Here is a 26,566-nt window from a genome sequence, read left to right on the forward strand (position 1 = left end):
GGTGTGTGTATGCACATGTGTGTGCAGGTGTGTATGTGTGCCTGTGGACATGTGTGAGTGTGCACATGCATGCCTGCTGGTGTGGGTGTGTGTATTCACATGTGTATGCATGTCTGTGGACATGCGTGAGTGCGTGCAGGTGTGTATGTGTGCCTGCGGACATGTGTGAGTGTGCACATGCATGCCTGCTGGTGTGGGTATGAACATGTGTATGCATGTGTGTACAGGTGTGTATGTGTGCCTGCTGACATGCGTGAGTGTGCACATGCCTGCCTGCTGGTGTTGGTATGTGTGCACACGTGTATGCATGTGTGTACAGGCATGTGTGTGTATACACATGTGTATGCATGTGTGTACAGGCGTGTGTATGTGTGCGTGTATGTGTGAAGTTCTGTGCACTTTTGTCCTCCCCCAGCACAGTCAAGATGTACACTGTTCCATCACCACTAGCATTCCTGGGTGTTGCCTTTCACAGCCCCTCCCCCTAACTGCCAATGGTCATTTGAACTGTAAACGTCATTATTGCCTGGAAACACAGCAGACATATCACCTTTATCAAGGCTTCTGAAGAAACAGAGCTGGAGCGTGAACCCCAGGTCACTGGTCCCGAGGGAAGACGGAAAGCTCTTTAACTCTTTGTGCCTGTCTTAGTTCTAGTACAGCTGATTAGAAATATCATAGTGAGGAACTTTCACAGACAGAAAGGTGTTTTCTCAGCTTTGGAGACTGAAAGTCGGAAATCAGAGCACAGGCTCTCTGGAAAGGCTGACTCCGTGGCCGCTGGGGAAAGGTCCTCGTCTCCTTCAGCTTTGGTTCCTGGTTCCTCAGAGATCTCTGTGTGTCTTGGCTTCTCTTTCCCCATCTCTGGCTTGTTTGATCTCGTCCTGGTGTGGTGATACAGGATAAACACTGAATCAAAAGGTCCATTTAAACCATAAGGTCTGCAGTTCAAACTCATCATCCACGCCTTGGAAAACCTATCCAGGGTCACTATGAGTCAGAGCCCATTTGCTGGCACTTAACAACCACAATAATGCCTAAAACTAGAAATGGAGAGGGACTGTAGACACACCCCATACTAATTCTGCCTCATTAACTGAACACAGACCACCCGTTTCCAGATGGACTGGGATGGGGGTGGGATGGTGTTGGCATTGAGGGACCTTGAGTCCTGAGCCATCGGGCTATAGTGACCCTGGATAGGGTTTCCAAGGAACAGCTGGTGAGCTCAAACTGCCGACCTTTTGGTTTAAAGCGACCTTGCCGCCCCGAGCATTAACCCACACCCTAGGCCAGCCCCCGAGCATTAACCCACACCCTAGGCCAGTCCCTGAGCATTAACCCACACCCTAGGCCAGCTCATGGATTTAGCGTAATTGTCGCAGATGCCTCAGTACCAAGTGCTAGAGTGACCTCCTCTGTGACTTCAGCGGTGGGGAAATCCAGTCTCAGAGGCCTTGTTGTTCAGTGTGCAGCAGGCGAGAGCGTGCAGTGCTCGAAACTGAGGTCAGATGAGCACCAGGAAGGAGAGACCACAGCTAGAAACCCCTGTAGTCTGGACTACCTTCCGGGCTTACACGGAGCCCTGTGCAGAATCCGGACAAATCAGGACAGCCTGTTGCCTGCAGTGAAAACCAAGCTGGCTGATGGGTGTACTCACCACTGCCAGCTAGACACTGTTCATGCAAACGGGCACACTGGAAGGAGAATTGAAGGTTAAAAATGCTGTAACCTTCACCAGGTTACACCAGGATGGCGATTTCACCAGGATGGTGATCTTGTGTTACTCAAGTGTAGCGTTCAAATCAAGAAGATGTGTAATTATAGACAAGGAAAATGGGATTGGGAAGAGCGCCACTAATCAGCATTTGAAGGGCTTGAAACGGCAGGAAATCGGAGTTTCTGGTTTCTGGGAGCTGCGGATGTTTTTATCTGATGCTAAGTAGTTAGTTCTGGGGAAGCCCAGGTGTGGTGCTGTAGGACAGGCACTGGACTGTGAACCACAAGGTCAGTAGTTCAAACCCACTAACTGCTCCTCAGAAACCCAGTATAGGGTCACTATGAGTCGGAACCAACTCTACAGAACTTCACAACAGCTAACAACAACAACAGTGGTTCTCGGAGGATTGGAGAAAATGTGAACCCAAATCGCAGCCAGTCTTTTCTCACGGCTGATTGTGACCACAGGGCAGCAAGCAAGGTTGTACCATCAGCATACCTCAGGTTGTTAATGAGTCTTCCTCCAATCCTGATGCCACATTTTTCTTCATAGAACCCAGCTTCTCAGATTATTTGCTCAACATACAGATTGAATAAGTATGGTGAAAGAATACAACCCTGGTGTACACCTTTGCTAATTTTAAAACTAAATACTCAGTGTTCCCTAGTTCTGTTCAAACAACTGCCTTTTGTTTATGTTCAGGTTCCTCATGAACACAATTAAGTGTTCCGAAATACTTATTCTGCACGATGTTGTCCATAGCTTGTCATCATCCACACAGTCAGAAGCCTTTGCATAGTCAATAAAGCACAGGTAAACACATCTTTCTGGTATTCTTTGCTTTCAGCCAAAATTCATCTGACATCAGCAATGACACAGTTTGTTGTGTCCTTGTTTGAATCCAACTTGAACCTGTGGCAGTTCTCTGTCAATGTATGTTTACAGCTGTTTTTGGATTATCGTTAGCAAAATTTTACTCGTATGATACATCTTCCACATTCTGTTGGGTCCCTTCTCTTTGGAATGGACACAAATATGGATCTCTTCCAGTCAGTTGGTCAGGCAGTTGTCTCCAAATTTCTTGGCATATAGATGAGCGAGTGTCTCCAGTGCTGCCTCACTTTGTTGAAAGATTTCAATTTTTATTCCATCAATTCTCGATGCCTTGTTCTTTGCCAATTCCTTCAGTGCACCTTGGACTTCCTCCTTCAGTATCATTGGCTCTTGATCATATGCTACCTCTTGAAATGGTTGAACATCGACCATTTCCTTTTGGTACAGTGACTCTGTGTATTCCTTCCATCTTCTTTTGATGCTTTCTGCATTACTCAGTATTGTGCCCATAAAATCCTTCAATATTTCAAGTTGAAGCTTGAATTTTTTCTTTAATTCCCTCAGTTTGAGAAGTGCTGAGTGTGTTCTTCCCTTTGGTCTTCTAACTCCAGGTCTTTGCACATTTTGTTATAATATTTGACTTTGTCTTCTCGAGCTGTTCTTTGAAATTTCCCATTTAGCTCTTTTATCAGTATGTGACAGGAACATGCATTTCCTCTCTGATAACAGTTACTTTTAAGGGTAGCTTTTAGGGTCTTTCAGTTTCTTGAACTCCCAAATTTAGCAATTTGCTGTATGCAAAACTTCCAAGTTTAAAAATGAACAAAAGTCAAAATTCAGCCAACTAAGTAATCCGACATTCCAGTAATCCATTTTTACGACTTGTTTGACGATAGAGTTCATGAATCCACGCATACCACCTGCCGTGTGGGATGGTTAGGCATGTCCTGCAGGAATTGCCTGAACATTACCTGTTAATGTTAATAATTCTGTTAAGACAGAAGTTCTACTTTCTGAGAACACAAGGTCCTCTGGTGTCCAGCATTTTAAGGGGGCCACTGAGGCATCCATGAGGCTCAGTAGAGCCCTAGTACGGAGCCAGAATGGAGATGACCGGTGGTATAGAAATGTGCAGATGACAATGGACAGTGGTGCTCCAGCTGCATCACTTGGCACATGGTGTTAGGATTTAGCTGATGACAGATTCCCTGCATGTGTACACAGCTGTCTCTGTAGGTGAGGACTTGGAGCTGGTTCATCCTAATTCAACACTGGACCAGAAGCACATTTTAAATGTAAGTGAACTGGAACCCTAACCAGAAGGGGGAAAAGTATGGTTGTAGAAACGTAGTAAACCAAGGGCAGTGTGGGTGTGTTGTGTAGCAACCAAATTTCTTGACTAACAGAGTTGAAAAAGCTCGAAGATGGTGGCCACCACATTGCTTTGAATGGGCCCCTCGCCACAGTCCTGCCAATCATCCAGACTCCTGAAAGAGTTTGCTGAGCCGCTTCCAAGTCTCCCATTACAGGGTCTCTGTCTATCATTTCCCCACCCATCAGCATTCCCAGCCACCCACAGTGTAAACATTCAAATCTGTTCTGCTTGTACTTCTTGACCATGACGGAATTGGCTTCAGCCATTTTGGAGCCCTGATGTAGGTAGGTGAGTGTGCAGACAGAGCATGGTGTAGGGATGTGTGCATGTGTGTGCTGTGTATGTACACACGTATGCATGTAGGCAGGTAGGTGTATGTGATAGGTCCATATGTACATAGGTACAGTTCACGTCAGTAAACACTTAGTTTGTCATCATGTCTACAAACAACATGGCTATCAGGTTCCTAGTCACACGTGTAATATTCCATGTGTGTGAGGATGCCATGTGTGTGTATGCAGATATATATGTGCCTTATGTGTGTTATGTGTGCATATGTGTGTGAATGTGTGTGCATAGGTATGTGTGTATGTGCATTTGTGTGTATAGGTACAGTCCCTGTAGGTATGTGTATATGTGTGTATGTTATTAATATATGTACACATGCCTGCATATGTGTATGTGTGTATGCAGGTGAATGTGTATATGTGCCTGCATGAGTTTATGTATTTATCGTATGTGATTGTGTACATGAGGGTGTATGTGTGTGCATATATACAGGTGCCTGTGTGTATGTATATATGTGAGTGTGTATATGTGTATATATGTGCATGAATGTGTGCACATGCACCAGTATGTATACATGTATATGAGCATGTGTGTATATGTGCGTGTGAATATATGTATATGAGCGTATATATGTATACGAGCATGCATGTGTAGGTATACGGGTGTGTGTGTATAGGTACATGTACGTGTGCATGAATACCTGCATGCCCCTTCACCTTGCTGACTTGCTCCAGTTTCTTCATTTCCTTGCTTGGTGTGGGCACCCAGAGTCCTGTGGGGACGGTGTAGGAGGCTGTCCTCTGGGCAGTGCTGCCCTACATGAGACACGTGTCCTTTAACTGCAGAGATGTGCGGCAGAAGGTCCAGCTGGCCATCGCCGAAGCCTTTGGCATCAGTGCGTCCTCACTGCACCTGACGAAGCCCACCTTCTTCTCCCGGATCAACAGCACGCAGGCCCAGACGGCGCATGATGAGTACTGGCATGCTCATGTCGACAAGGTGGGGGCCGGGGCCAGCTGGGCTGCCTGTGTGCTCGTGGGGCAGGAGCAGCCACAGCCCCTGTGTCGAATGTCCGTTTAAGACCACCTCCTTGGCAGTGTTTAGTGTTTTAGGAGTGCTCCCTAAATCTGGTTGGTGCCAGTGAGAAAGTGAGCTCAATGTTCTGTGGTGATTGCGAGAAACAGTCCCGAGTAGAGGTCACGTAACAACTGCCATCCGTGGTTGCTGCCCTTGTCTGTCCATACAGTCATGCTTGATGCCCCTGAGGGCTGAGGGGGCCATGCGGGACCAGTGGCCACTCGTGTATGGCTGCCAGCCCACTCCCTTGGCCCACGTCCTGCCTTTTCCCAGGACAGTGTCCCCACTTTTATTTTTACTCCTCTCACCTCCCGACTGGTGGGCTGCTCAGGCTGTGCCCACAGGGACCATTTCTCGATCTCTCTGACTCCCACCGAGCTGTATGTGTCCACTCTTGATCTCTTGTTGTTCCTCAAGCTACAGGCACCCTAATCGATGATCTTGATTGATTGTCCCCTAATTGTACCCTGTCCCCACTGGCATTTGCTCTAGCAAAGCCATGGTCAGCGTCCCCAGCGTGGTGCCTGGAACATCAAGGAGATTGGCCCTAGGGATGCATGGGCCCCAGGGGTTTGTGGGTCACTGAACTGTAGGCATGCAGAGACCACACAGGGAACTCCTGTGTGTCTTGATGCCAGACTGAGAGGAGTGGATGTGAAAATAGCAGGAGAGCTTCCAGCGAACAGACGACTGAGCACGGCTTTAGACGGCTTTAGACTAGTGGTTGCCGATCAGAATTCTGCTCTGGACTGCGTCTGGGTGGGAAAAGCGAGCTCCAGGGGCTTCCTGCTGGCGGGAAGGTGCCAGGGTGAGTGGGATTAGCGCAAGTCTGTACAGCCAGACCCATCTGGTGGTAATCAGGTGGATGCAGCCCAGGGGCACCTTAGTGAAGTTGAATCATCACGGAGCAGCACACTGTCCCCACCCACCTGTCCTTCCATGCCAGCGATGTCCCCACCGAGTGCTGGATGCTGCTGGACAGATGGTTCCCCCGGAGTTTTCCCTCCCACCCTGCCTCTGCCTCAGACCTCCCCTCGAGAATGTCCTTTCTCCCTCCCAGCACACCCCGCCCCCCCAGGGGGGATTGCACACGGGGTGGTAGGATCGCAGCAGCCCTCGGGAACCTCATTATTCTTTATCTCTGAGCTCAGATTTACTGACTCAGTGATTCATTAACCTGAAGCGTGTTTCTGTGTGCACACTATTGTCTGCACAGGAACAGGGTGTCGCCCTCCCTCGTTTCTTGGATGGGACATTGGTCTGTGTGGCTGCTCTTACTTGATGCCTGTTGGAAACCCCTCCTTTGCGGGCTGCCGACATGAAGTCCACTTCAGCTGTCTCCACTTGATGCGAAATCAACCTTAAAAAGTATCACATTTGAAACAGCTTCTTCACATACCACCCCTTAGCTGCAGGATGTTTTGAAGACCCCCGGATGCCACGTTTACAAATGGTTGTTCATGGACCTCCTCCCCTCCGTGACTTTTAAGGAAACCTTTTTAGGGAACAAACACAATAGCTGCTTCCTGCTCAGGTTCTGGGGTTCTGACCTAGAGGGTTTAATTGTCAGAGACTCCATGCTCGGTGAACCTGGACCGCGGCTGCCATCCATGGTCCATGGCTTCCCACTGCACCCCATCTCCTCCAGAAGGGCGTCTGCACAAAGAGGACCCTAGAGCGCCTTTCTTTAAAGCAGTGTGTACTTCTCCACATCTTTATTTGATCAAAATAGGGAAAATGTACTCCTGGGACAACGGGACACTGCTAGGGAAGAAGGGTTGGGTGGGCAGCCCAGCAGCACACTGGGCATATGATTAGGAGACATGCTTTGGGGATACATCTGGACCATGCAGTAGCTGCTTGATTTCAGGGGTTCTCGTCCACCCTTCCCCCAAGCTGCAGTGTAGGAATTTCTCCTTCCTTAGGGAGTTCTTGTCTTCCATGGCCAGCTGCTGGACTTGGACCCCTCTCTCTTGGCCACTGGGATAGTAGTGACCACTTTGCTGCCATTTGGTGCTACATCTAATGTGAATCCTCCACTTACAATTTCTTCAAGTCAAAGACGTGTCTCACCACAGCTGTTTTAAATATATCTATTCTAAGAACTAAAGGAAACTCTATCTAAGAAGTAAATGAAAGTATGAGAGCAATGTCCCGCCAAATTAAGAACATCACTAAGATGATGCAAAGCATCAGAAGATACAAACAGAAGTTCTGGACTTGTAAAGTACAATAACTGAAATGAAAAACTCACTACACAGCTCCATAACAAATTTAAACAAGCAGAAGGAAACGTCAGTGGTTGTCCAGGGTGAAGAACAGAGATAAAGTAACGAAGGAAAATGAACAGCGAGCGCCTCAGAGGTCTCTCACGTACTATCAAGTGCACTAACTGCACCATGGGAGACTCAGAAGGAGAGGACAGAAAGAGACAGAAGGAATATTTGAAAAATTAACAGCTGAAAACTCCCCAAATTTAATAAACATTGATCTCCCCATCCGAGGAGCTAAATTAACTCAAATTAGGATCAACCTAGAGACCAACACCTAAGTGTATCATAAACTATTGGAGATAAAAGACAATCTTGCAAGCAGCAAGAGATAAGCGATTTGTCACGTACAGATTGTCCTCAACAAGACTCATATCTGATTCTTATCAGAAACTAGAGGCCAAAAAGCAATACAATGCCATATTCAAAATATTAAAAGACACCAACCGACCAACCTGTCCATAAGAATTCTATTTCCCGCTTAAGTATCCTTCAGAAATGAAAGCGAGACACCTCGTGCATGACTAGTAGGGATGATAAATGGTTCAGCTGCTGTGGAAACTTTTTGGCATTTCCTTAAAAAGTTAGACATAAAATGACTGTGTGAACAAGCAACTAGGTGTCCAATACGTGTGAGAACATAATTATAGTTAATAGATTTGAGAAATCTTGTCCATGAATGTTCATAACTGTATTATTCAAAATTGTCCCAAAGTAGAAACAGCCAAATGTTCATTATTGAATGGATTGTTGTTGTTGTTAAGTGCCGTCAAGTCGGTTCCGACCCATAGCGACCCTGTAAACAAAATGTGACATAGCTGTGTAGTGGGAAATTAGTCTGCCATAAAGATGGGTGAATTATTGCCACATCTGAGCCTCGACAGCATTAACCTAAGTGGAAGGAGTCAGACACCAGAGGCCAGGTCGTGGATGAGTCCCCAACACGAACTGTCTGGAGCAGACAAATCCATAGAGATAGAAAACGAGTGGCTGCCAGGGAGGCAGAGAAGTATGGGGCTTCTTTTTGGATGATGAAAACCGTCTCGAATTAGGTAGTGCTGATGGTAACAGAACCTTGTGACTATACTAAAGAATCACTGAATTGTGCTTAAAAATGGTGAATTTTAGGGTATATTAGTTACATTGCAATTTTAAAAAAGATTTTTAAATGAAAGAAAAATGAAGACTTTTTCCAAATAAAAGTTGAGAGAATTTTTCGCTAGCAAATCTGCCCGACCCCAAACACCCAAATAACTGAAAAGAGTCAGCCTCAGGCTGGAATGGAAGGTACTAGACAATGACTCAAATCCACACGTGGAAGCGCAGAGCCCCAGTAGAGTATTTGAACTTGCTCATCGTCAAGTTCAAGTTGAAACTGAAGAAACCTCAAACAAATCCACAAGAGCCAGAGTACCACCTTGAGTACATCCCACCTAAATTCAGAGACCATCTCATGACTAGATTTGATGCCTTGAACACTAATGACCGAAAATGAATGAGTTGTGAAGTGACATCGAGGACATTATGCATGAAGGAAGAAAAAGATCAGAAAAACAAATGAGCAAAGTCGATGCCAGAAGAGGCTCTGAAAGCTGGCCCTCAACTGCAGAGTAACAAAAGCAACTGGAAGAAATGATGAAGTAAATGAACTGCACAGAGGGCTTCCAAGGGCACTTCGAGAAGACAAAATGTTACAATGATATGTGCAAAACCTAGATCTAGAAAATCAAGAGGGACGAACATGGTCAGCATTTCTCAAGCTAAAGCAACTGAAGGAAAAGTTAAAGTCTTAAATTCAACATTGAAGGGTCTGTGGGCAAAATATTGAGCAACATGCTGTTTGGTGTCATTGGGTTGGATCCAGAATCACTACCCATGGAGGCAGCAGTGAAGAAATCAAACAACATCTGCATCAGCAAATGTATTGCAAACGATCTCTTTAAGGTATTAAGAAAAGATGTCGCTGTGAGGAATAAGGTGCGCCTGACTCAAACCATGACATTTTCATGTGAAAGCTGGATAACGAATAAGGAAGAACAGAGAAGAAATATTGTCTTTGAATTATGGTGTTGGCAGAGATTGTTCAATGTACCATGGCCTGCCAGAAAACTGAACTAACCTGTCTTAAAAGAAGTCCAACCAGAGTGTTCCGTAGAAGCGAGGAGGGTGAGGCTTTATCTCATGTACTTTGGGCATGTGATCAGCAGGAGCCAATCCCTGGAGAAGGATATCATGCTTGGTAAATTAGAGGGTTAGCAACAAATGCGGACGACCCTTAGTGATACCGATGAACACAGTGGTTGTAACCATGGACTCAGGCCTAGCAAGGATGTGAGGATGGCCCAGCGCCAGCTGGAGTCTCGTTCAGTTGGACCCAGGCTTGCTGAATTGCAGTGAACTCGATGCTACCTGTTAGTAACAGTGTAGGTAAAAGCAAAGGGCAGGATAGATGTCTTTTAAAATTTGCATCTCTTTTCTTTTTTTTCTATCTGATTTAAAGGACAGCTGTATAGAACAATAATTCTGTGTTATAGACATACAAGGAGTCCTGGTGTGGCGCTGTGGGCTAATGCGCCAGGCTACAAAGCCGTTTGAACTGCAAGGCCGGCAGTTCAAGCTCGCCAGCTGCTCCTCGGAAACCCTATACAGGGTCGCTATGGGTCGGAACGTACCCGACGGCAGTTAACAACAACAACAACATAGTCACACAGCATAAAGAAATGTCTTTTGTGTGATATTAATAGAACAAAGCCATCAGGAAGGAATGGAGCTCTATAGGATTAATGTTTTGTATGTTATTGAAACTAAATTGATATCCTAACTATATTGTTATAAGAAATCCTGGTGTGGCACTATAGGATAAGCACTGAACTGCTAGCCACAGAGTTGGCAGTTCAAACCCACCAGCCACTTCTTGGAAACCCTATATTTGTCGCTATAAAGTCAGAACCGACTCGACTGCATTTAACAGCAGTAATAATATGGTTATAAAATAAAGTGTTAATTGTAACCCACAGTGCAATCACTAAGATGGTAACTCCAAAAATATAGGAAAATAAATGCAGTAAATGGAAAGGAAAGTAAAAGGGCACACTAGAAAAGATCTACCCAAGAAAAAGGACAATAATGAAAGAATAAAGGAACAAAATGACATATAGGACATACAGAAAGCATAAAGAAGAGACAGAGGGGTATCAGCTTTAATAGTGGGTCCTGGTACCCTGTGGCCGGTGGGTCTCTATCCACACCTGACACAGGGAGATGGTGCGGTTGTGCTGAAGAAAAAGGACCCTTCTCCCACCCCACTGGGATGGACAGAGCTGTGGGGTGGGCCATGTCTAGCTAAGCAGTTACTGGGAATGCTGATGTTTGCTCTGGGTGAGTGTGTAGGGGATGTGTTGATAGTCTTCCAGCTGTAAGAGGATGTGTAATATGTAATGGTCAAGATGCCCCTTACAGGGGACCCAGCCCACACTTGTTTTAAGGTGTCAGGTGGGTTCTTGGAGACCTGGTCACACAGTGGCTTTTGTGTGTTTTGGGGCAAATGGCCAACAGCTCCCACTGCCCGTCCACCTCCCAGACTCTCTGGTCCAGGTGTAGATCCACGAGCTGTTTGAATTCTGTGTGGAAGACACCACATTCTGTGTGGTGGAGCATCCATGGGCCATCCCCCTGCCATTTCTAGAGAACAGGGTCCCTTTTCAGGTCCCTTTCCAATGTCTACCCCACTGCCTGTGTGGCAGGACAGCTCCTTGGTTGTGGCACGGCTGGGGGACCACAGGTCCTGCTAGAGGTTTGCTGTCCACATTGCTGGGCAGTTACCCATCTGGGTCCACGGTGGTGGTTGGTGGTGGTGGTGTGCTGACTCACAGCGACCCTGTATTGGGTTTCTGAGGCTGTATATCTTTACGGGAGCAGAAAGCCTTATCTTTCTCTGGTTGAACAACTGGTAGTTTCAAACTGCTGACCTTGAAGTTAGCAACCCGACTGGTAGCCACTACGTAACCAGAGCTGGGCCCATGGGGACCCGCCACAAAACTCTGGTTACTACAGGTATACCTCATCTGACTGTGCTTCTCAGATAACGCAGTTTTACAAACTGAAGGGCCGTGGAAATCATGCGTCCGACACTTCATGTCTCTGTGTAAATTTGTCATTTTGGTAATTCTTACAATGTTGTTGTTGTTAAGTGCCGTCGAGTCGGTTCCGACCCATAGCGACCCTGTACAGGGTTTCCGAGGGTGTAAATCCTTACGGGAGTAGAAAGCCTCATCTTTCTCCCGCGGAGCGGCTGGTAGTTTCGAACCGCTGCCTTAAGGTTCGCAGCCCGATTCGTAACCACTACGCCACCTTTTTTTCATAATGTTATTGCACACTTAATAGTCTATGTTGTTGTTATTGTCGTTATGTGCCATGGAGTCGGTTCCGACTCATAGCGACCCTGTACAGGGTTTCTGAGGCTGTAAATCTTTACAGGAGCAGAAAGCCTCATCTTTCTCCCACAGAACAGCTGGTAGTTTCGAACTGCTGAGTGTGAGATTAGCAGCCCGATCTCGTAACCACTACGAGACTATAGTATAATGTAAATATGGCTTTATAGGCATTGGGAACCTTCCCAAATCCACTTGCTTTCTTGCGGTACTGGCTTTATTATGGTGGTCTGGAACTGAATGTGTGGAATCTTCGAGGTCTCCTGTGTTCGAGTGTAGATGTCCATAGTCCCTCACCTGCCTGCTGGTGTTGGCGTTGCTGAGTGCTCGGATCGCTGCGTTTTATGTCCTTTTGCAAACTTCTGTTTTTTATCCGTGGCAATTCTACAGTTGGCTTGCTCTGTTTTGTTATTGTGAAGTGCCATCGAGTCAATTCCGACTCATAGCCACCCTAGGTAGGGTTTCCGAGGAGCAGCTGATGGGTTTGAACTGCCGATCTGTGGTTCGCTGTCCAGTGCTGATTCTACAGCACCACCCCAGTCCTAGCTCTGCCGTGGCCCTCTAATGTTCCTCTGGCCTTAAGGGAAGGGACCCAGGGGGGTTTGAGATGAATGTTAAACCTCATATCTTCTTTGGGGATGATGTGAATGTTGGCAGCGTCTTGGTGCCCGGACACTTTGCTCTTGAAAGCATTACCTTCTCAGTGCCAACAGCTGTTCTTGCTGGGCATGGTCTTCTCTTTCAGTTTTGAACATGACTCTCTACGTTCAGGCAGCACAGGACAAGCTCGTTAGGCAGGGTGAGGGGAGCGGCTCTTCCTTGGACTTCTGGGAGAAGGCAGCAGCCCACGCTATGTGCTTGTCTAATTAGCAGAGGTTGGCTTCAGTCAACAGAACTAGCCAAAGGCCTGGGTGGCTTCCTGTTGTGCTCTCATTGCTAGCTAGTGTACTTCATTTAAACACTTTTGTTTTGAATATATCATGCATTTTACAAGGTTAAAAAATGAAAAAGTACATTCAAAAAGGCAAATAGTACGAAGTGTGTCTTCCACCCCTAAGACTATGGCTCCTAAACACGCTTCAAGTCTGGAACAAGAAGCCCAGGGTGAGAGGCAGGCAGGAAGGATCGGAAGAGGAATGGAAGTGGGGAACGCAGGGAGGAAGTGGAAGAGGGCCCTTCCATTGGGAGGAGCGCCGCCAACATCACGAAACAAAGTGTGCATGTCGTTGAATGGAAAACCGATTTGTTCTGTAAACTTTCATCCAAATCACAATATTAAAAATAAATTTTTTTAATAAAAAATATTTTTAATCCATATTTTCTCCCAGTAGCCACCTCCTCCAACCGGTTACCTGCTATTCTGAGATTTTAGAGCACCATCTTGCATTTCTCTATGTGTGAAAACAAACGCAGAAAGACGCTATATTCTATTCACTAAAAATGATCACACTTTCAAATCGGCAATTGTTTTTATTTTCTACTACATTAAATGATCCCAGGTGGTGCAGTGGGTTAAGCATAAGAACTGCTAGGTCAATGGTTCAAACCCATCCACCGCTCTGAGGAAGGCAGACGCGGCAGTGTGCTCCCGTCAAGCTCTGCAGTCGCAGGAGCCCTGCAGGTGTGTCCTACCTGCCTTACAGGGTTGCTGCGATTAGGCATCAACCCACGGCAGTGAGAGATCACGTAAAATAAGGAGACACACGGCACCTTAGATCCCTCGTGTGGTTTCTCTCCTCTTCACACGGAGGAAGTGTGTTCTCCATTGGGTCTGCATCCTGCAGTTTTTCCACTTGAGTTCTGTCTTGCTGTGGGCTCCCCAGAAACCCCCGGAGCCAAGGAAGGGGCCCTGTGGTCGAGCAGGAGTGAGGGATGCCACGCCAGGCTGTCCACGTCTCACCACTGCTTTGGGCTCCCTGTGTTGATCTGAACGATGTGGACCTCTTGGCTCTGGCTTCCTGTACCTGTCACGTGATTGTGGCTGGAAGGTGTGCTAGCTGTGCAGGTGTATTAATGGCGTGAAGCTCTGTGGCTGGGAGGAGCTTTTGAGAGCATGGGGGCAGTGGTGGCTGATTGATGAGGCCATTCTGTTTACCAACCTTCAGAAAGTGCCTTATCTAGAAGCAGGGAGTCTTCTGTCTCTGCATCAAGAGCCATGATCCTCGTGCACAACATCACCTGTTGACCCGCTCCCTCCTGACTCTCCCCTAGGTGACCTACGGCTCCTTTGACTACACCTCACTGCTCTACCTGTCCAACTACCTGGAGGACTTTGGCGGAGGACGATTTGTGTTCATGGAGGAGGGAGCCAACAAGACGGTGGAACCTCGAGCTGGTAGGGTGGGCTGGGGGCTGCAGAGATGTGAGATGATTGTACACATGCAGTCCTGGTGGTGGGCACATGGCGGCGCTTTCACTCTGAGTGCACGAGTGACGATGTTATGGGTTGGATTGTGCCTTTCCAAAAGCTGTCTGAGCTCTAACCCATGCACCTGTCAACATGACCTTACTTGGAAATAGGGTCCATGCAGATGGAATCAGTATGCTGGAGAAGGTGGGTTCTAATCCTCATAAAACAAGAGACAAGAGAGGGACAGAAGGCTTCGTTCTCCAGGAAGCATGCCTCACAACACGCAGTCTTCCCAACCACGGAAGCTCACCTGAGCCTTGGTGTCCAGAGTTTCCTGTAGGCATGGCCAACCACCCACGTGACTGGCCTTAGTGTATAGCCCCTTCAGCGGTTAACTTACGCTCTGTGAGCTGGGGCCCTCATGGTAAGTCCTACTGTTGGCATAGAGCATGTGGTCTCAGGTGAGCACACACATTCTCCATGGGCAGAGTATCCCAAGGACTTCGAGCGCCTTCGAGGTTCTGGCCAAATCTTCCTTTGGAACGGGCAGGGTTTGGATAGTCATACCTGCTGAGGTAGACTTTACCCACAGTCCTCCACTCCCAGCCATCTTTCTGTGGACACAGCATAAGTTCAAGAATCAGACGGGATTCTGGTTTCTGGTTCAATGTCTAAAGAGATCAGAAGTCTTCACTCCTTCCTCACAAGAAGAAAGCTGAGTTAGCAGACATTCACTAACTCTCCTCGGAGCCAGGAAAAGGTTGAGGTCACAGGCCCCGCAAACAGCAGAGACAGGTGGTTACAAAGAGCCACAGCCTGCCTGGATAGTGGGTGCTGGGGCTGGATGTAGGAGCACTTCAACTCTAACTGCTGAGCTACTGGAGGCTGGCTATGGACTAGCTTCAGAGTTAAAAACAGGGAAAGGGAGTCTTAAAGGGGTCCTAGATTTCTGTGAAATTTACTTCCAGGACCCGCACCAGGTACTCACTGTGAAGTTCTAAGAAAATCTTTTGTGTTTCTGGCAGAGGGAGGGAAAAGTAACCAAAAGTCTGTCTTCCTCTTAAAGGGTGTGTGCTGAGGGACTCAATCTTCACCAAAGCCCAGTGGGTAGAAGCTTCCCAGCTGCTCTGCTCCCGCAGAGATTTACAGCCTCGGAAACCCCATGCAGAGCCGCTCTGTGTCGGGACCGACTCGATGACCATGGGTTTGGTTTGGTCTCAACACCAGAGTTACAGCAAACAGAGACACGTTCTAACGTGTAGCCAGATAAACATAAAGCCTTGTACTACGTACCCGTTTCATGTCTTTTCCCCAGTTCATTACATCCGGCTTTCAACAAAAAATGACAAGAATGAGATGGACCAGGAACCAGTGACACTTCAGTGTCCAGACTTCTGACCCATGTCGTGCTCTGGGGAGGGGTCCCTAGGCGCTTGTTAGAGAGAAGACTTTGAAAACTGAGATCATTTCAGTGTTTTTTATGATTTAGTTGGCAAGTTAAATCCTGCGTTAAGCAAGTTATTAAGTGCTGTTGAGTCAGTTCTGACTCTTAGCGAGCCCGTATAGGGTTTCTGAGGCTGTAAATCTTTATAGGAGCAGAAAGCCTCATCTTTCTCCCACAAAGCAGCCAGTGGGTTTGAACTGCCAACCTTATGGTTCACAGTCCAGTGCTTATCCTACAGAGCCACCATGCTGCCTTTAAGAAGGTGGTGGTGTGCCATTGAGTTGGTTCTGACTCTTAGCGACAATCTTTGCAGGAACAGAAAGCCTCATCTTCCTGCCTAGCAGCTGGTGGGCTCGAACTGCCAGCCTTATGGTTCCTAGTGCAGTGCTTGACCTGCAGAGCTACCACACTCCATTTAAGAAAGTAGGTGAGGCCTAATTGTTCACTGAAGAAAATGAAAAAGCAGAAAGCCCCTTTTTCTGACAATATTGAAACGCTGTCTTTTCACAGAGCTGGATGACTAATGTTATCCACATGATGATGTGTCTGTTAAAAGTCTTTCTGGAACTTTTGGGCCTCACCTCAGAATGGTATCGGGTGAGTTGCTAGTGCTTGTCACTGGTCAGTGGTCCACTGGGGACTTGAGTCCATCTACTGATAATTTCTCTCTGACTCCGATGACTAGCATTCGGCCATTTGATTCTTCTAGGACGTCGCTAGAAGCAAATTAGCGTTTTAGCTCTGAGTTATCCCGGTGGCCTTCATGGGGGCAGAGAACTTTCATTCCAGTGTGACAGGATGTGCGGGAGTGGAGTGATCTTACGATTGACTGTCTCCCATGCTGCATGCAGAGCTTTGCTCCACAGCCCCGAGGACAGCCTGACCCGAGAGGCTGGGGGGAAGAGTGAGGTAGGGTGTCAGGCTCAGCTGGTGGGTTTGTGACTGGTGACCACGTGGCTGGGCTCAGCACATACATATGAGATGGTCCCGAGGAGAGGGTTGAAGTGTGGACAGTGTGATGAGTCTCCATCTCGGCCTCGGGCACAGGAAGGCACAGGGCACCCGGCCCTGGAAGATCAGTGCATGGGGTTCACCCACAGATATGGTAGGTGCTGTGGCCCCGGTCCAGCTGGTCTGGGCTTGTGTCCATGGATGAAAGAATGGAAGGCTACTTGGCTTCAAGGTCAGATACAAATGGAAGAAATGCTCAGGTTCCAACCTAGGTGATTGTGATTCGCTTTGTCTCCTGGTCACCCACTGCGGCATTCATTCCTACACTGTTGGTCTCGCTCGCTCTCCAAGAACATGGTATGGGAACCGCTTTGACTTGTGCTTGACCAGGAAACCGACTGACTTTTCTGTTGGGTGGTCCATCGAGCCTGGTCTCTGTGCCTGTCGCTCAGTGGTCCTTTTCTGTGCCACGGGGTGAGTGGAGCAGCAAGAACAGCACAGAACACTCTCTCTCGTGGCCGGCTGGCGTCTGTGGTTCAGCATCGAGTTTCCGAGACTCAGTCACATTCTTGTTTGTGCCTATATAGTTGGTTCTCTTTCACAGTGGAGCAACATTCTACCTGAATGACTAACAGAGAGTCTCCATGCACATCTCACGTGTATGTGAATTTTGAGTTTGGGCTACTATGAGTCTTTGGACGTGTTTCCCTTTCTCTTGGAGAATTGCTGTAAGACATTTGACACTGACCATCTCTCTGGGCTCGGTCATTCATTCCACACAGAACTTTTGATACCACACTCCCAGGGCTGGGGTGTACTAGGGAAATGAGCAGGTTAAACGCAGGGTCAGAAATGCTCAGGGTCCAGATCTCCAGTCAGGATAGCCGCTCCTCTGCTTTGTCCACAGGCTGGCCTCTCTCTGGCCTCTACCCTGCTATGGCAATGACATAAAGCTTATTTAGGGCTGCTGATAATGCTCACAGGGCACATCCCTCCACCAGCAGCCCCGACCTGAAGGCATTTGGCACTAGCTCTTTGGGTCAGCAAATTTAGGTCTCTAAGTTTGCCCGGAGGCACCTCACTCTGCCAACAAACCTCCTGCCCAAAGTCTCAGCTTCCCTTGCTCCACAGGCTGGGCAGCCCCCAGCTCTGCCTCATGGTTCTGCTGATCCTCGGCTGCTCTCTGGGTGTCCCGGCTTTCTGTTTCTGGGTCCCAGCTTTCTGTTCCTGGGTCCTGGCTTCCTGTTCCTGGGTCCCGGCTTTCTGTTTCTGGGTCAAGGTTGTTCATTGTGCAGGGATCTCAGGGTCCAAAGGATGCCCTCCACTCATGGTTCTTCTTCCTCGGTGTAGTAAGGCCCCCTTTCCCGCCTCTGAGATGACTCCTTTTATACACATTCATTCCAGTTTTTACAATCATAATTAACCCTGTTAAAGTCACTCACAACTGAACCGTATAATCCATCAACATCTTCTCTTACCCAGAGCCATGAGGACAAAATCACAAAGACATGAATTACTTCACTACACCGCAACTCCCTCTGAGTGGAATTGCTGGGCCAGGTGACAGACGTGTGTCTGACCTACAAGGAGCTCCCTTTTTCTGTCAGAGCACTCAGCACTCTGTACTGCCCCTCTTAGATGGGCAGCCACCTGGGTGGTACAGTAGTTGCCAGCCCATCGCCCCCAACTTAGCAACTTTGTTTATTACCTCAGTTTCTTGAATCAGTCACACCCTATAGACATTTGTCCCCTGGTCACGAGGTTTTTCTCATCAGTATTTTTCTCTGTCCTTTGGTGTGCCCAGGACACGCAGGAACACAAGAGGCCCCCGAAGCCTGTGTTCCCAGAACTGCAAAGGCAGCCAAGTGCATGGCCAAGGTCCTGAAAGCCCAGAGCCATTGCCCCCGCTAGGTAGACAGGCCTGGCTTCTGGATTCAGTGTCTCGGGTTGGGTGGAAACTGGGCTAAAGAGAGCGCGTTTTGTGAGCCTTAGAAAGTTTCATGGATCCAGATTGCCCGGAGAGACGATTTCTTTGCTGTCTGGAGGAGCCTTGCCTGGTGGGGCCGGTGGCCAGTTTGTGTTCCCAGACATCCCCAGCCTGCAGCCAGCGGTGGGCCGTCAGCCCCAGAGCCCCTGTTCTGTACACACTCGGGATGCACACCTGCGTGGACTTTCCAGTCTTTTCAAAGATCCAGAAACAACTAAGAATGGAAGAAGTCACGTTTCTGGTCACAGGCTGAGGGGCGGTGACTGTGTGGGAATGTTTGGAGCCACGTGGCTGGAGTGTGGCACCAACTGTTCCTCGGGGTCCTTGCTGAGACACTGGGGGCTGGTGGTGAAACCCTGTGGTGTGCACGGGGCCAGTTAACTATGAAAGCAAATAAACTTTGGAATTCCATAAAAAACTATGGAATTCTCTTAAAACAGACAGTGGACAGGCTCCCAGCTCCCAGGACCGCTTGCTTGGCGTCGTCAGCTTTTCTCCCTCATTTTCTCTTCTTTTTCCCTGAGGCAGTGAGCTTATTTTCTGCTCTCGGCTGCCATCACCCTCTGGGGCCGAGATTAGAAACAAGATACCTACATTGTGGGACTTGGGAGCTGGAAGAAGGGGCACAATGCCAGTGGCCATCACGTGGTGGCATCCTGCGGCCAGGGCTCTGGTGGGCGTGCTGTGTGTGTGTGTGTGAAGATGGCTGTGTTGTGGCATCCCGTGGGCAGTGTCCTGCAGCCTGGGCTCTGGTGGGCGTGCTGCGTGTGTGTGTCTGTGAAGATGGCTGTGTTGGGGCATCCCATGGGTAGTGTCCTGCGGCCAGGGCTCTGGTGGGTGTGCTATGTGTGTGTGAAGATGGCTGTGTTGGGGCATCCCGTGGGTAGTGTCCTGCGGCCAGGGCTCTGTTGGGCGTGCTGTGTGTGTGTGAAGATGGCTGTGTTGGGGCATCCAGTGGGCAGTGTCCTGCGGCCAGGGCTCTGGTGGGCGTGCTGTGTGTGTGTGAAGATGGCTGTGTTGGGGCATCCCGTGGGCAGTGTCCTGCGGCCAGGGCTCTGGTGGGCGTGCTGTGTGTGTGTGTGAAGATGGCTGTGTTGGGGCATCCCGTGGGTAGTGTCCTGCGGCCAGGGCTCTGGTGGGCGTGCTGCGTGTGTGTGTCTATGAAGATGGCTGTGTTGAGTATTCCCTCAGCGATTTGCCCTGAGTGACCTCCATGCTCTCGCTCTCTCTCCCAGGCCGGGTCTCCTTCTTCACCTCAGGGTCCGAGAATCTGCATCGTGTGGAGAAGGTTCTCTGGGGCACCCGGTATGCTATCACCATTGCCTTCACCTGCAACCCCGATCACGGCATCGCGGACCCCGCCTTCACGTAGCCTGCCGGGCCCAGGAGACACGTGGGAGTCTTGTCCACATGCCCCAGCTCAACAACAAACCCCTCGAGGGGGCTCCTGGACCCCACTGGGCCCCCTCCCATCTCAGCCCATCTCCTGCACATAGTGCCTTATGGACTAACGGACTTGGATTTGCTAATGTTTCCATGTCTCTCATCTGCAAGTAAATTTGGGGAGCGAGCGTCTCACTTGATGAGCATTGTGTGTTTACATTGGGGTGCCTTTGAGCAGGAGCCTCTCAGGAGTCTGGGGAGGAACGTCTGCTGGGCCTTGTCCAGTGTGAATGCCACCTTGGCCTGAGGATGGGCAAAGAGCACTGAAGACCTGTGCATGGGGGATGGTGGCATGGCCAGGGTGGGGTCAGCCATGCAGTGACCTTTCAGAGAAGGTTCCAGAAAGCTCTAGAGGCAGCAGAGTTATTTCCTCCTAGGGTGAGGGCTGATTCTGCTGTACCCAAGGTGGGCCCACCACCGAGGCCCTGAGCCCACCCTAGCCTGGTTTCCTGATGCTGTTGTCGAGATGGAGTCCTGTCCAGCCTCCAGGCACACGCAGTATACATGTGGACACACCTTGTTAGTGATGCTGGAAATGGCAGATGTCTGCCCCCAGCTTTGAACTAAAGTGGGGATCTCACAACCAGGGAAGAGCCCTCAGCATGAGCAGGGGACATGGGCAGATCCCAGAGGGTGCTGTCATCAAAACCCAGGAAGCCTGCAAAAGAAGAAGATAAGGTGACCAATGGAGGTGACCCCAGGGAGGAGGTGGCCACTGGGTTGGCCTGAGGATCCAGGCCACCTCTGTGTCCGAGACTCAGCAGGGAGGGCAGCAGGACAGTTGGGATCAGTGTTCTCTCTGAGGACTGACCTGCCCCAGGAGAGGACCAGCAGCAGCCTGCTGGACAGAGCAGGCGCCTGGACCCGCCTGTTGACCTCACTTCTGTTCTTTTGCCGTCTGGAATTCAGATGGAAAAACCTGCTCCTCACAGGACCCTGGGCTTTTGTGCCAGTTTGGTGGGGTGGGTGGGGGTCCCCCCCACATGAGGAGGACACGGCTCCTATGTCCCTTATAATGCCCCACCCCCCAGTGTGAAGAAAGGCTCTCTCGGTGCTCTCCCAGGACCAGGAAGCCTGCAGCCTTCTGGGTCTGTGCCAGGTGTGTTGGGCATATCCATTACACAGACGAGCAAACTGAGGCACAGTTTCAGGGCAGGGAAAGAGCTCAGGTCTTTGCATCTGCGGGTTCCCCCTGCTGGCTGCAGGTGCTCCTCTTCCCCCGGAGTACAGCCTGGACAGGCCAGCCCATACTCCTGGGGCTCTGGGGCTAGGCCCGGGACAGCCTGGGGACGTGGCATCCACCCCGGCGCCCGGTGCAGCCCTGGCTAAAGGGGATCAGCAGCCACTGCTTCAGCCAAGTCTGGACCACGCCTGGAGCAGACTGCCAGCCAGGGAGGAATGTGGCTGCCGGTCAGCGGTCAGAGCCAGCCCATCCATCATCCCTCCAGGTTTCGTCCAAGACACTGCCACCCAACAGGGAGCCCAGCCTGGCTTTGAAGCCGGCCGGGCTTCCAGCTCCCTCTCCACTGCCCTGCAGGGAGTCAGCCACCTCCAGCTGGCGCTGCACCTGGACCACTCTGCCCAGGTCCCTCTCGCTTCAGAGAACATTCTCATGCCTGACCAGAATGCCACACCAATAGTCTTGCTGCCCATCATTGCCGTCATGAGTCTTCACCATGATTTGTGTCTAGTTTTATCGTGGACGGGCTCTTGATTCAGTTGGTTTGGATCTAGGCACGAATGTGCCTTCCAGCAGTGAGTCCTTGTAATTAATCAGACATCGTCTTTGTCTCTGAATCGCTTGCATTGCTGGGCAAGGGCTGGCCAGACTGTTGTCTGCTTCTCAGGAAAAATGGGTCCCCTCCTGAAGGCTGTCTTCTCGTTTTCCATTCCTGACTTCTGTCCTGATGCCCTTGATGGTCAGTGTGTAAGTTCCAAGCACAGTAAAGCCCCGTTGCCCAGACTGGTTGCTGTCAGTTTCCACTTTGGTTACATTCTGATCAGAGCTTCTGAGCAGTATGGTTACTGGCTTTTGGCATTTGTTTTGATTTCCTTGTGTTTAATATGCATGCTGAGAAAATTGCCATCTGCATTTGAAAAAGCATTTCAATTGTAAGATTAGCTTGCTTGAGGGTTCACACATGTGCACACCACAGTATTGACAATAGCCGGTCAGTGAAAATCAGCCCCAGTGTCCATCAGCTGGCCAATGGAGAAACAAACGTATGGTCATTCACCCAGAGGAGCATTGTTCGGCCCTACAGAGGAATGAAGCCGTATGGAGGCACCTGGCAACCAGGTGGGGTGAACGAAGACAGTCACAGAAGGTCATGTGCTATGTGGTTCCTTTCATCTGAAGTGCCCAGAACTTGCCAGTTCACCAGGACAGAAGACAGGCTGCCAGGCGGCTCCAAGTGGGGACTGGGGCTCTGGGCTCAGGGAGCCCCTCCCCTGGGGTCACTGCACCTTCACAAAACGATGCTGAAGTAACAGTGCAGAAGGGACGTATTCAGGCTGTGCGGGGTTCTGCCCACATGCACACACTGTCAACCCCTCCCCTGGCATCTCTGCCCATTGGCCCATCCAGACCCTTCTCCCACCCAAGCCCACCCAGCCTCACCCCAGCTCAGTCTGCCCTCAATCCTGGCCAGACGGGGGTGCGCTGCCCTGAGCCCTTAGCAGACACAGATTATGGGGGGCCAGACTCTGACCTGAGGGTGGGATGGGAGCGGCAGACAGGGGACCCCCCCAGGACACAGCCTGGCCTGAGTGAGTATATGTGAGTGTACATGTGTGGAGGGGCATGAGGGTGTGTGTTGTGTGTGAGGGAGCATTGTATATCTCTGTGTATACATGTGGGTGCATGTGTACATGTGTGGAAAGGTGTGCGCCATGTGTCTGTACATGTGTACATGTGTGGAGGAGTGTGGGTGAGGGAGTATTGTGTGTCTCTGTGTGTACATGTGTAGAGGGGTGTGAGGGCATGTGTTGTGTGAGGAGTGTGGGTGAGGGAGCAGTGTGTGTGTATATGTGAGTGTACATGTATGGAGGGGCATGAAGGTGTGTGCACATGTGAATGTGTGAACAGTTAGGGAGAGGGACTATGGTGTTTTTCTGTCTGTGACTGGACTTCAGGTCCATGAGGCCAGCCCTTCTCCCCAGACAGTGGCCTTTCTGGGTTACCAGCTGCTGCCGTGAGCTTTGGCAACTCGGGACCTTGGGAAGGAAGGCCCACTTTGCTCCTATCTGTGCTGCGGTCACTGGTGTGTCCATCTAGTACCATCAGTGGGTCTATTCCACAGATGTACTTGTGGGGTGTCAGGAGTGACCCCACCAGAGACTTCTGGGTCGGGTCCAGGGGGCTCACATGCTAGCATATGTATTCTCCCCCTGCTGGTTTTAAGGGTCCCCATTTCCAAGTTTGGGGGCTACCTCCCTAGAGCACCCCGTGATGGTTAAAGTGTCAAGTTGTCTAGGCTGATTCTCAGTGGCTGGGCAGGTATTGGTGAGATTGCTAATCAATAATGTACTAAAATGTCATCATCTTCCATTTTAGCTCTGAAGTGAAAAGTCCATTTCCTTGGGCGTGTGGCCTGCATCCAGTACATACAGGTATTTGGACACAGCTTTCTCTATCACTTCTCAGGATGCGAACCAGCAGCCTGATGTTCCACAGATTTGGGGCTTGGCAGCATCCAAGATGGCATGAGCCATTTTCTTGAAACAAATCTCTCGACATATTTATATAATGTGTGTGTATGTCACTGGTTTTCCTCCTCTCAAGGACTCAACCTAAGACACCACCCAAAGCTGAACACTGGGACCTTGATAACAGCTGGGTCCCAGGCTCTGATGGTCCCTCAACAAAGACCCCTCCAGCTCAGCTCAGCAAGGGGAACCATGCCTCTTGCCCCACACCCCTCCTGCCCCCTGGACCCTGGAAGCTGTGGGCATCTGTCTCCAATACAGAGCCCCTCAGAGTTTGAGCTTTGACGCAGGCTTATGGTGGTGGTCAGGTCTCCAGAAAGCCCCTCAGCACAAAACTGCAGCTATTGTGGTCACACGGCTGGACCCTCCAGGCAATCAGAAGGGCTGGCAAGTGCCTCCCAGGGGTCAGAGCCTTCTCTACAGTGTGGGCAGGGCCTAGGGACTTCAGTGACCCAGAAGTCCAGCTCAGACATGCCCACGGGAGGTTCGTGATCAATCTCCATGCCTTGAGTTGGGGTCTACCCCATCAGAGCACCCTACTTGGATGGACAGCATGTCTGGAAAACGAGGGCCCCAGAAGCGAATGAGAGAATTCTGCCTTCTTCCTTCAGTTTGGGCACCAAACACCATCCCGGATAATGCGTCCCTCACTCCCAGCTGCTCCACAGGATTTCCGGCCCCATAGGCCAGACACAACAATTCCAGTGCTGCGGGCGTGTTTAGGGGAGGGGCCTGCTGGAATGGACCCCTCCTCTCACCCCTCACACATCCCATATCCCAGTGTTGAAGCCTCACTCAGACCACAGAGCTGATGGATTTATTGTCTAGAGTCCAAGGTTCCAGGAACCACACAGAAGCCAGGGGGTGGGGAGGAGCAGAGAGGAGCTGAGGAGCTTGTCCCCAGTGGAGGGGTGGGTCCTGTATGGGCAGGGGGCAGCCTGACCTGGTCAGAGATCATATGTCCGGCTCTGGTGTCTTCTGCTGATAACACTATGCAAGGGGGTCTTCATAAGTAGTCCCGAGCCTCACCCAAACCACCTTGTGGGTGGGCAGAGGGTGGGGTGGTTCTGTTCACTGTGGGGAAGACATTTGATGTGGCTGAAATGAACAAGAGGAAAAAGAGAGCAGGGATTCTCCAGGAGACAACTGAGGAAGAGGGTGGGCTGGTCATTTGGACAGCAGGGGGCTCCAGGAGGGGCCTGTTCTCTGGGGTCCTCTCTGCCGGGACCCCTAGTCATCTGGAGAGTATAGGACCCTCCGGCACAGGCCGCCCCGGAGCGGCCCGGGAGACCATGGTGATCGCGGTGGCCTGCTGGTTGCTGGCGGACTGAGAGCGGCCCCAGGCGTGGCGGAAGCGGCCGAGTGAACGTGGGAAGCTGCGCGCCAACCGGCTGCTGACGGAGCGCTGGTGAGCCCGCAGGTGCTCCCGGTAGTTCTTGGTGAACAGCGTGTAGAGAAAGGGGTTGACGCAGCTGTTGGCGTAGGTGAGGCAGGTGGTCAGGTAGTTGATGAGGCGCGCGGTCCCGGGGCTGAGCGGCAGAACTGGGCAGTACTGACCTAGCAGCTGCCACAGCCAGAAAGGCAGGAAGCAGGCCCAGAAGAGTAGCACGATGCTGAGGATGAGGTAGAGCACCCGGGGGCTGGGCAGCCGCCGAGTCTGCCCGAAGGAGACCCTCTGGGACCGCCAGTAGGCGCGAGCCAGGCGGGCATAGAGCAGCCCGATGACCACACCGGGGCCCACAATGCTGGTGGCGAAGAGCAGCGTCAGGTAGGTGCGGTGGGCGCGGTGGCCCCAGGTGGGCAAGCAGAGGCTCTTGGGGCCCCTGCGCACCAGCCGGATGCCCAGTACCATGGGCAGAGTCAGCAGCAGCGCCAGTAGCCAGGTGCCCAGCACCAGGAGCTTGCGGTAGCCCTTGGAACGCCGCACCGTGTCCAGCGGCCTCAGCACGGCGGCGTAGCGCTCGCTGCTCATGACGGTCAACGTGAAGATGCTGGCGTGCATGGTCAGGAAGTCCAGGCTGAAGAGGACGCGGCAGCCCACATCGCCGAAGTGCCAGTCCTTGGTGACGTAGGTGCCCACGATGAAGGGGATGCTGAGCAGGTAGAGCAGGTCGGCCAGCGCCAGGTTGACGACATAGACGTGCAGGGGCGCTGAGGCACGCAGACAGCGGCACATGACCACCAGAGTGTACGCGTTGCCGACCACGCCCACTACGCCCATAGCCGAGAGCAGCACCCCGAGCGTGCCTGTGGCCACCAGGTCCTCCAGGGAGCTGGCCTCTGTTGGGCTTGCCCACGAGCTGTTGAGGGACACGTAGGGGTCGATGGGCAGCTCAGGTTCAACGCTGCCTGTCGGAGCCAGTCCAGGGAACCTACCAGCTGACTCTAAGCTCAGCGCCATCTTTACAGGGTGGGGGCCTGCAAGGAGAGGGGACATCAGTAGGTGACAAGCTGGCCCTGCAGGAGAAGCTGCCCGATGAAGGCACCCACACATACTCACACAGCTCTGAGACAGCACAGTGCCCTCTGGGTTGCACAAACTTGGGGGGTACGGGAGCTCCAGACTTCCCCTCCCCTTAAGGGCTCTTGACAACATTCTTGGTTCATTTTCTCCAGCTACCTTGAGAAACCTCAGTATGTGCCCCATCCCAGGGCCCAGTGAAAGTCCAGAGGTGCCCAGTGTTGACTG

General features: G+C 50.6%; 2 protein-coding genes across 2 annotated transcripts in view; one reads left to right on the top strand and one right to left on the bottom strand.

The window, feature by feature from the left end:
- Window positions 1–21,883, top strand: part of OGFOD3 (2-oxoglutarate and iron-dependent oxygenase domain containing 3) — a 32,881-nt gene extending 10,998 nt beyond the window's left edge. Inside the window, exons 7-11 of the mRNA XM_006869618.1 lie at window positions 5,063–5,216; window positions 14,206–14,329; window positions 19,962–20,094; window positions 21,201–21,268; window positions 21,375–21,883. Of these exons, the coding sequence (XP_006869680.1) occupies window positions 5,063–5,216; window positions 14,206–14,329; window positions 19,962–20,094; window positions 21,201–21,268; window positions 21,375–21,883 (988 nt within the window). The remainder of the gene's footprint in view (window positions 1–5,062; window positions 5,217–14,205; window positions 14,330–19,961; window positions 20,095–21,200; window positions 21,269–21,374) is intronic.
- A 3,228-nt stretch (window positions 21,884–25,111) lies between these two features.
- Window positions 25,112–26,278, bottom strand: UTS2R (urotensin 2 receptor). Its single transcript, XM_006869619.1, has one exon. It carries the CDS (start codon window positions 26,276–26,278, stop codon window positions 25,112–25,114), a length of 1,167 nt encoding a protein of 388 aa, XP_006869681.1.
- Between the last annotated feature and the right edge of the window lie 288 nt (window positions 26,279–26,566).

The sequence above is a fragment of the Chrysochloris asiatica genome, unplaced genomic scaffold (genome assembly GCF_000296735.1).
Source record: "Chrysochloris asiatica unplaced genomic scaffold, ChrAsi1.0 scaffold00132, whole genome shotgun sequence".
NCBI classification, from domain to species: Eukaryota; Metazoa; Chordata; class Mammalia; order Afrosoricida; family Chrysochloridae; genus Chrysochloris; species Chrysochloris asiatica.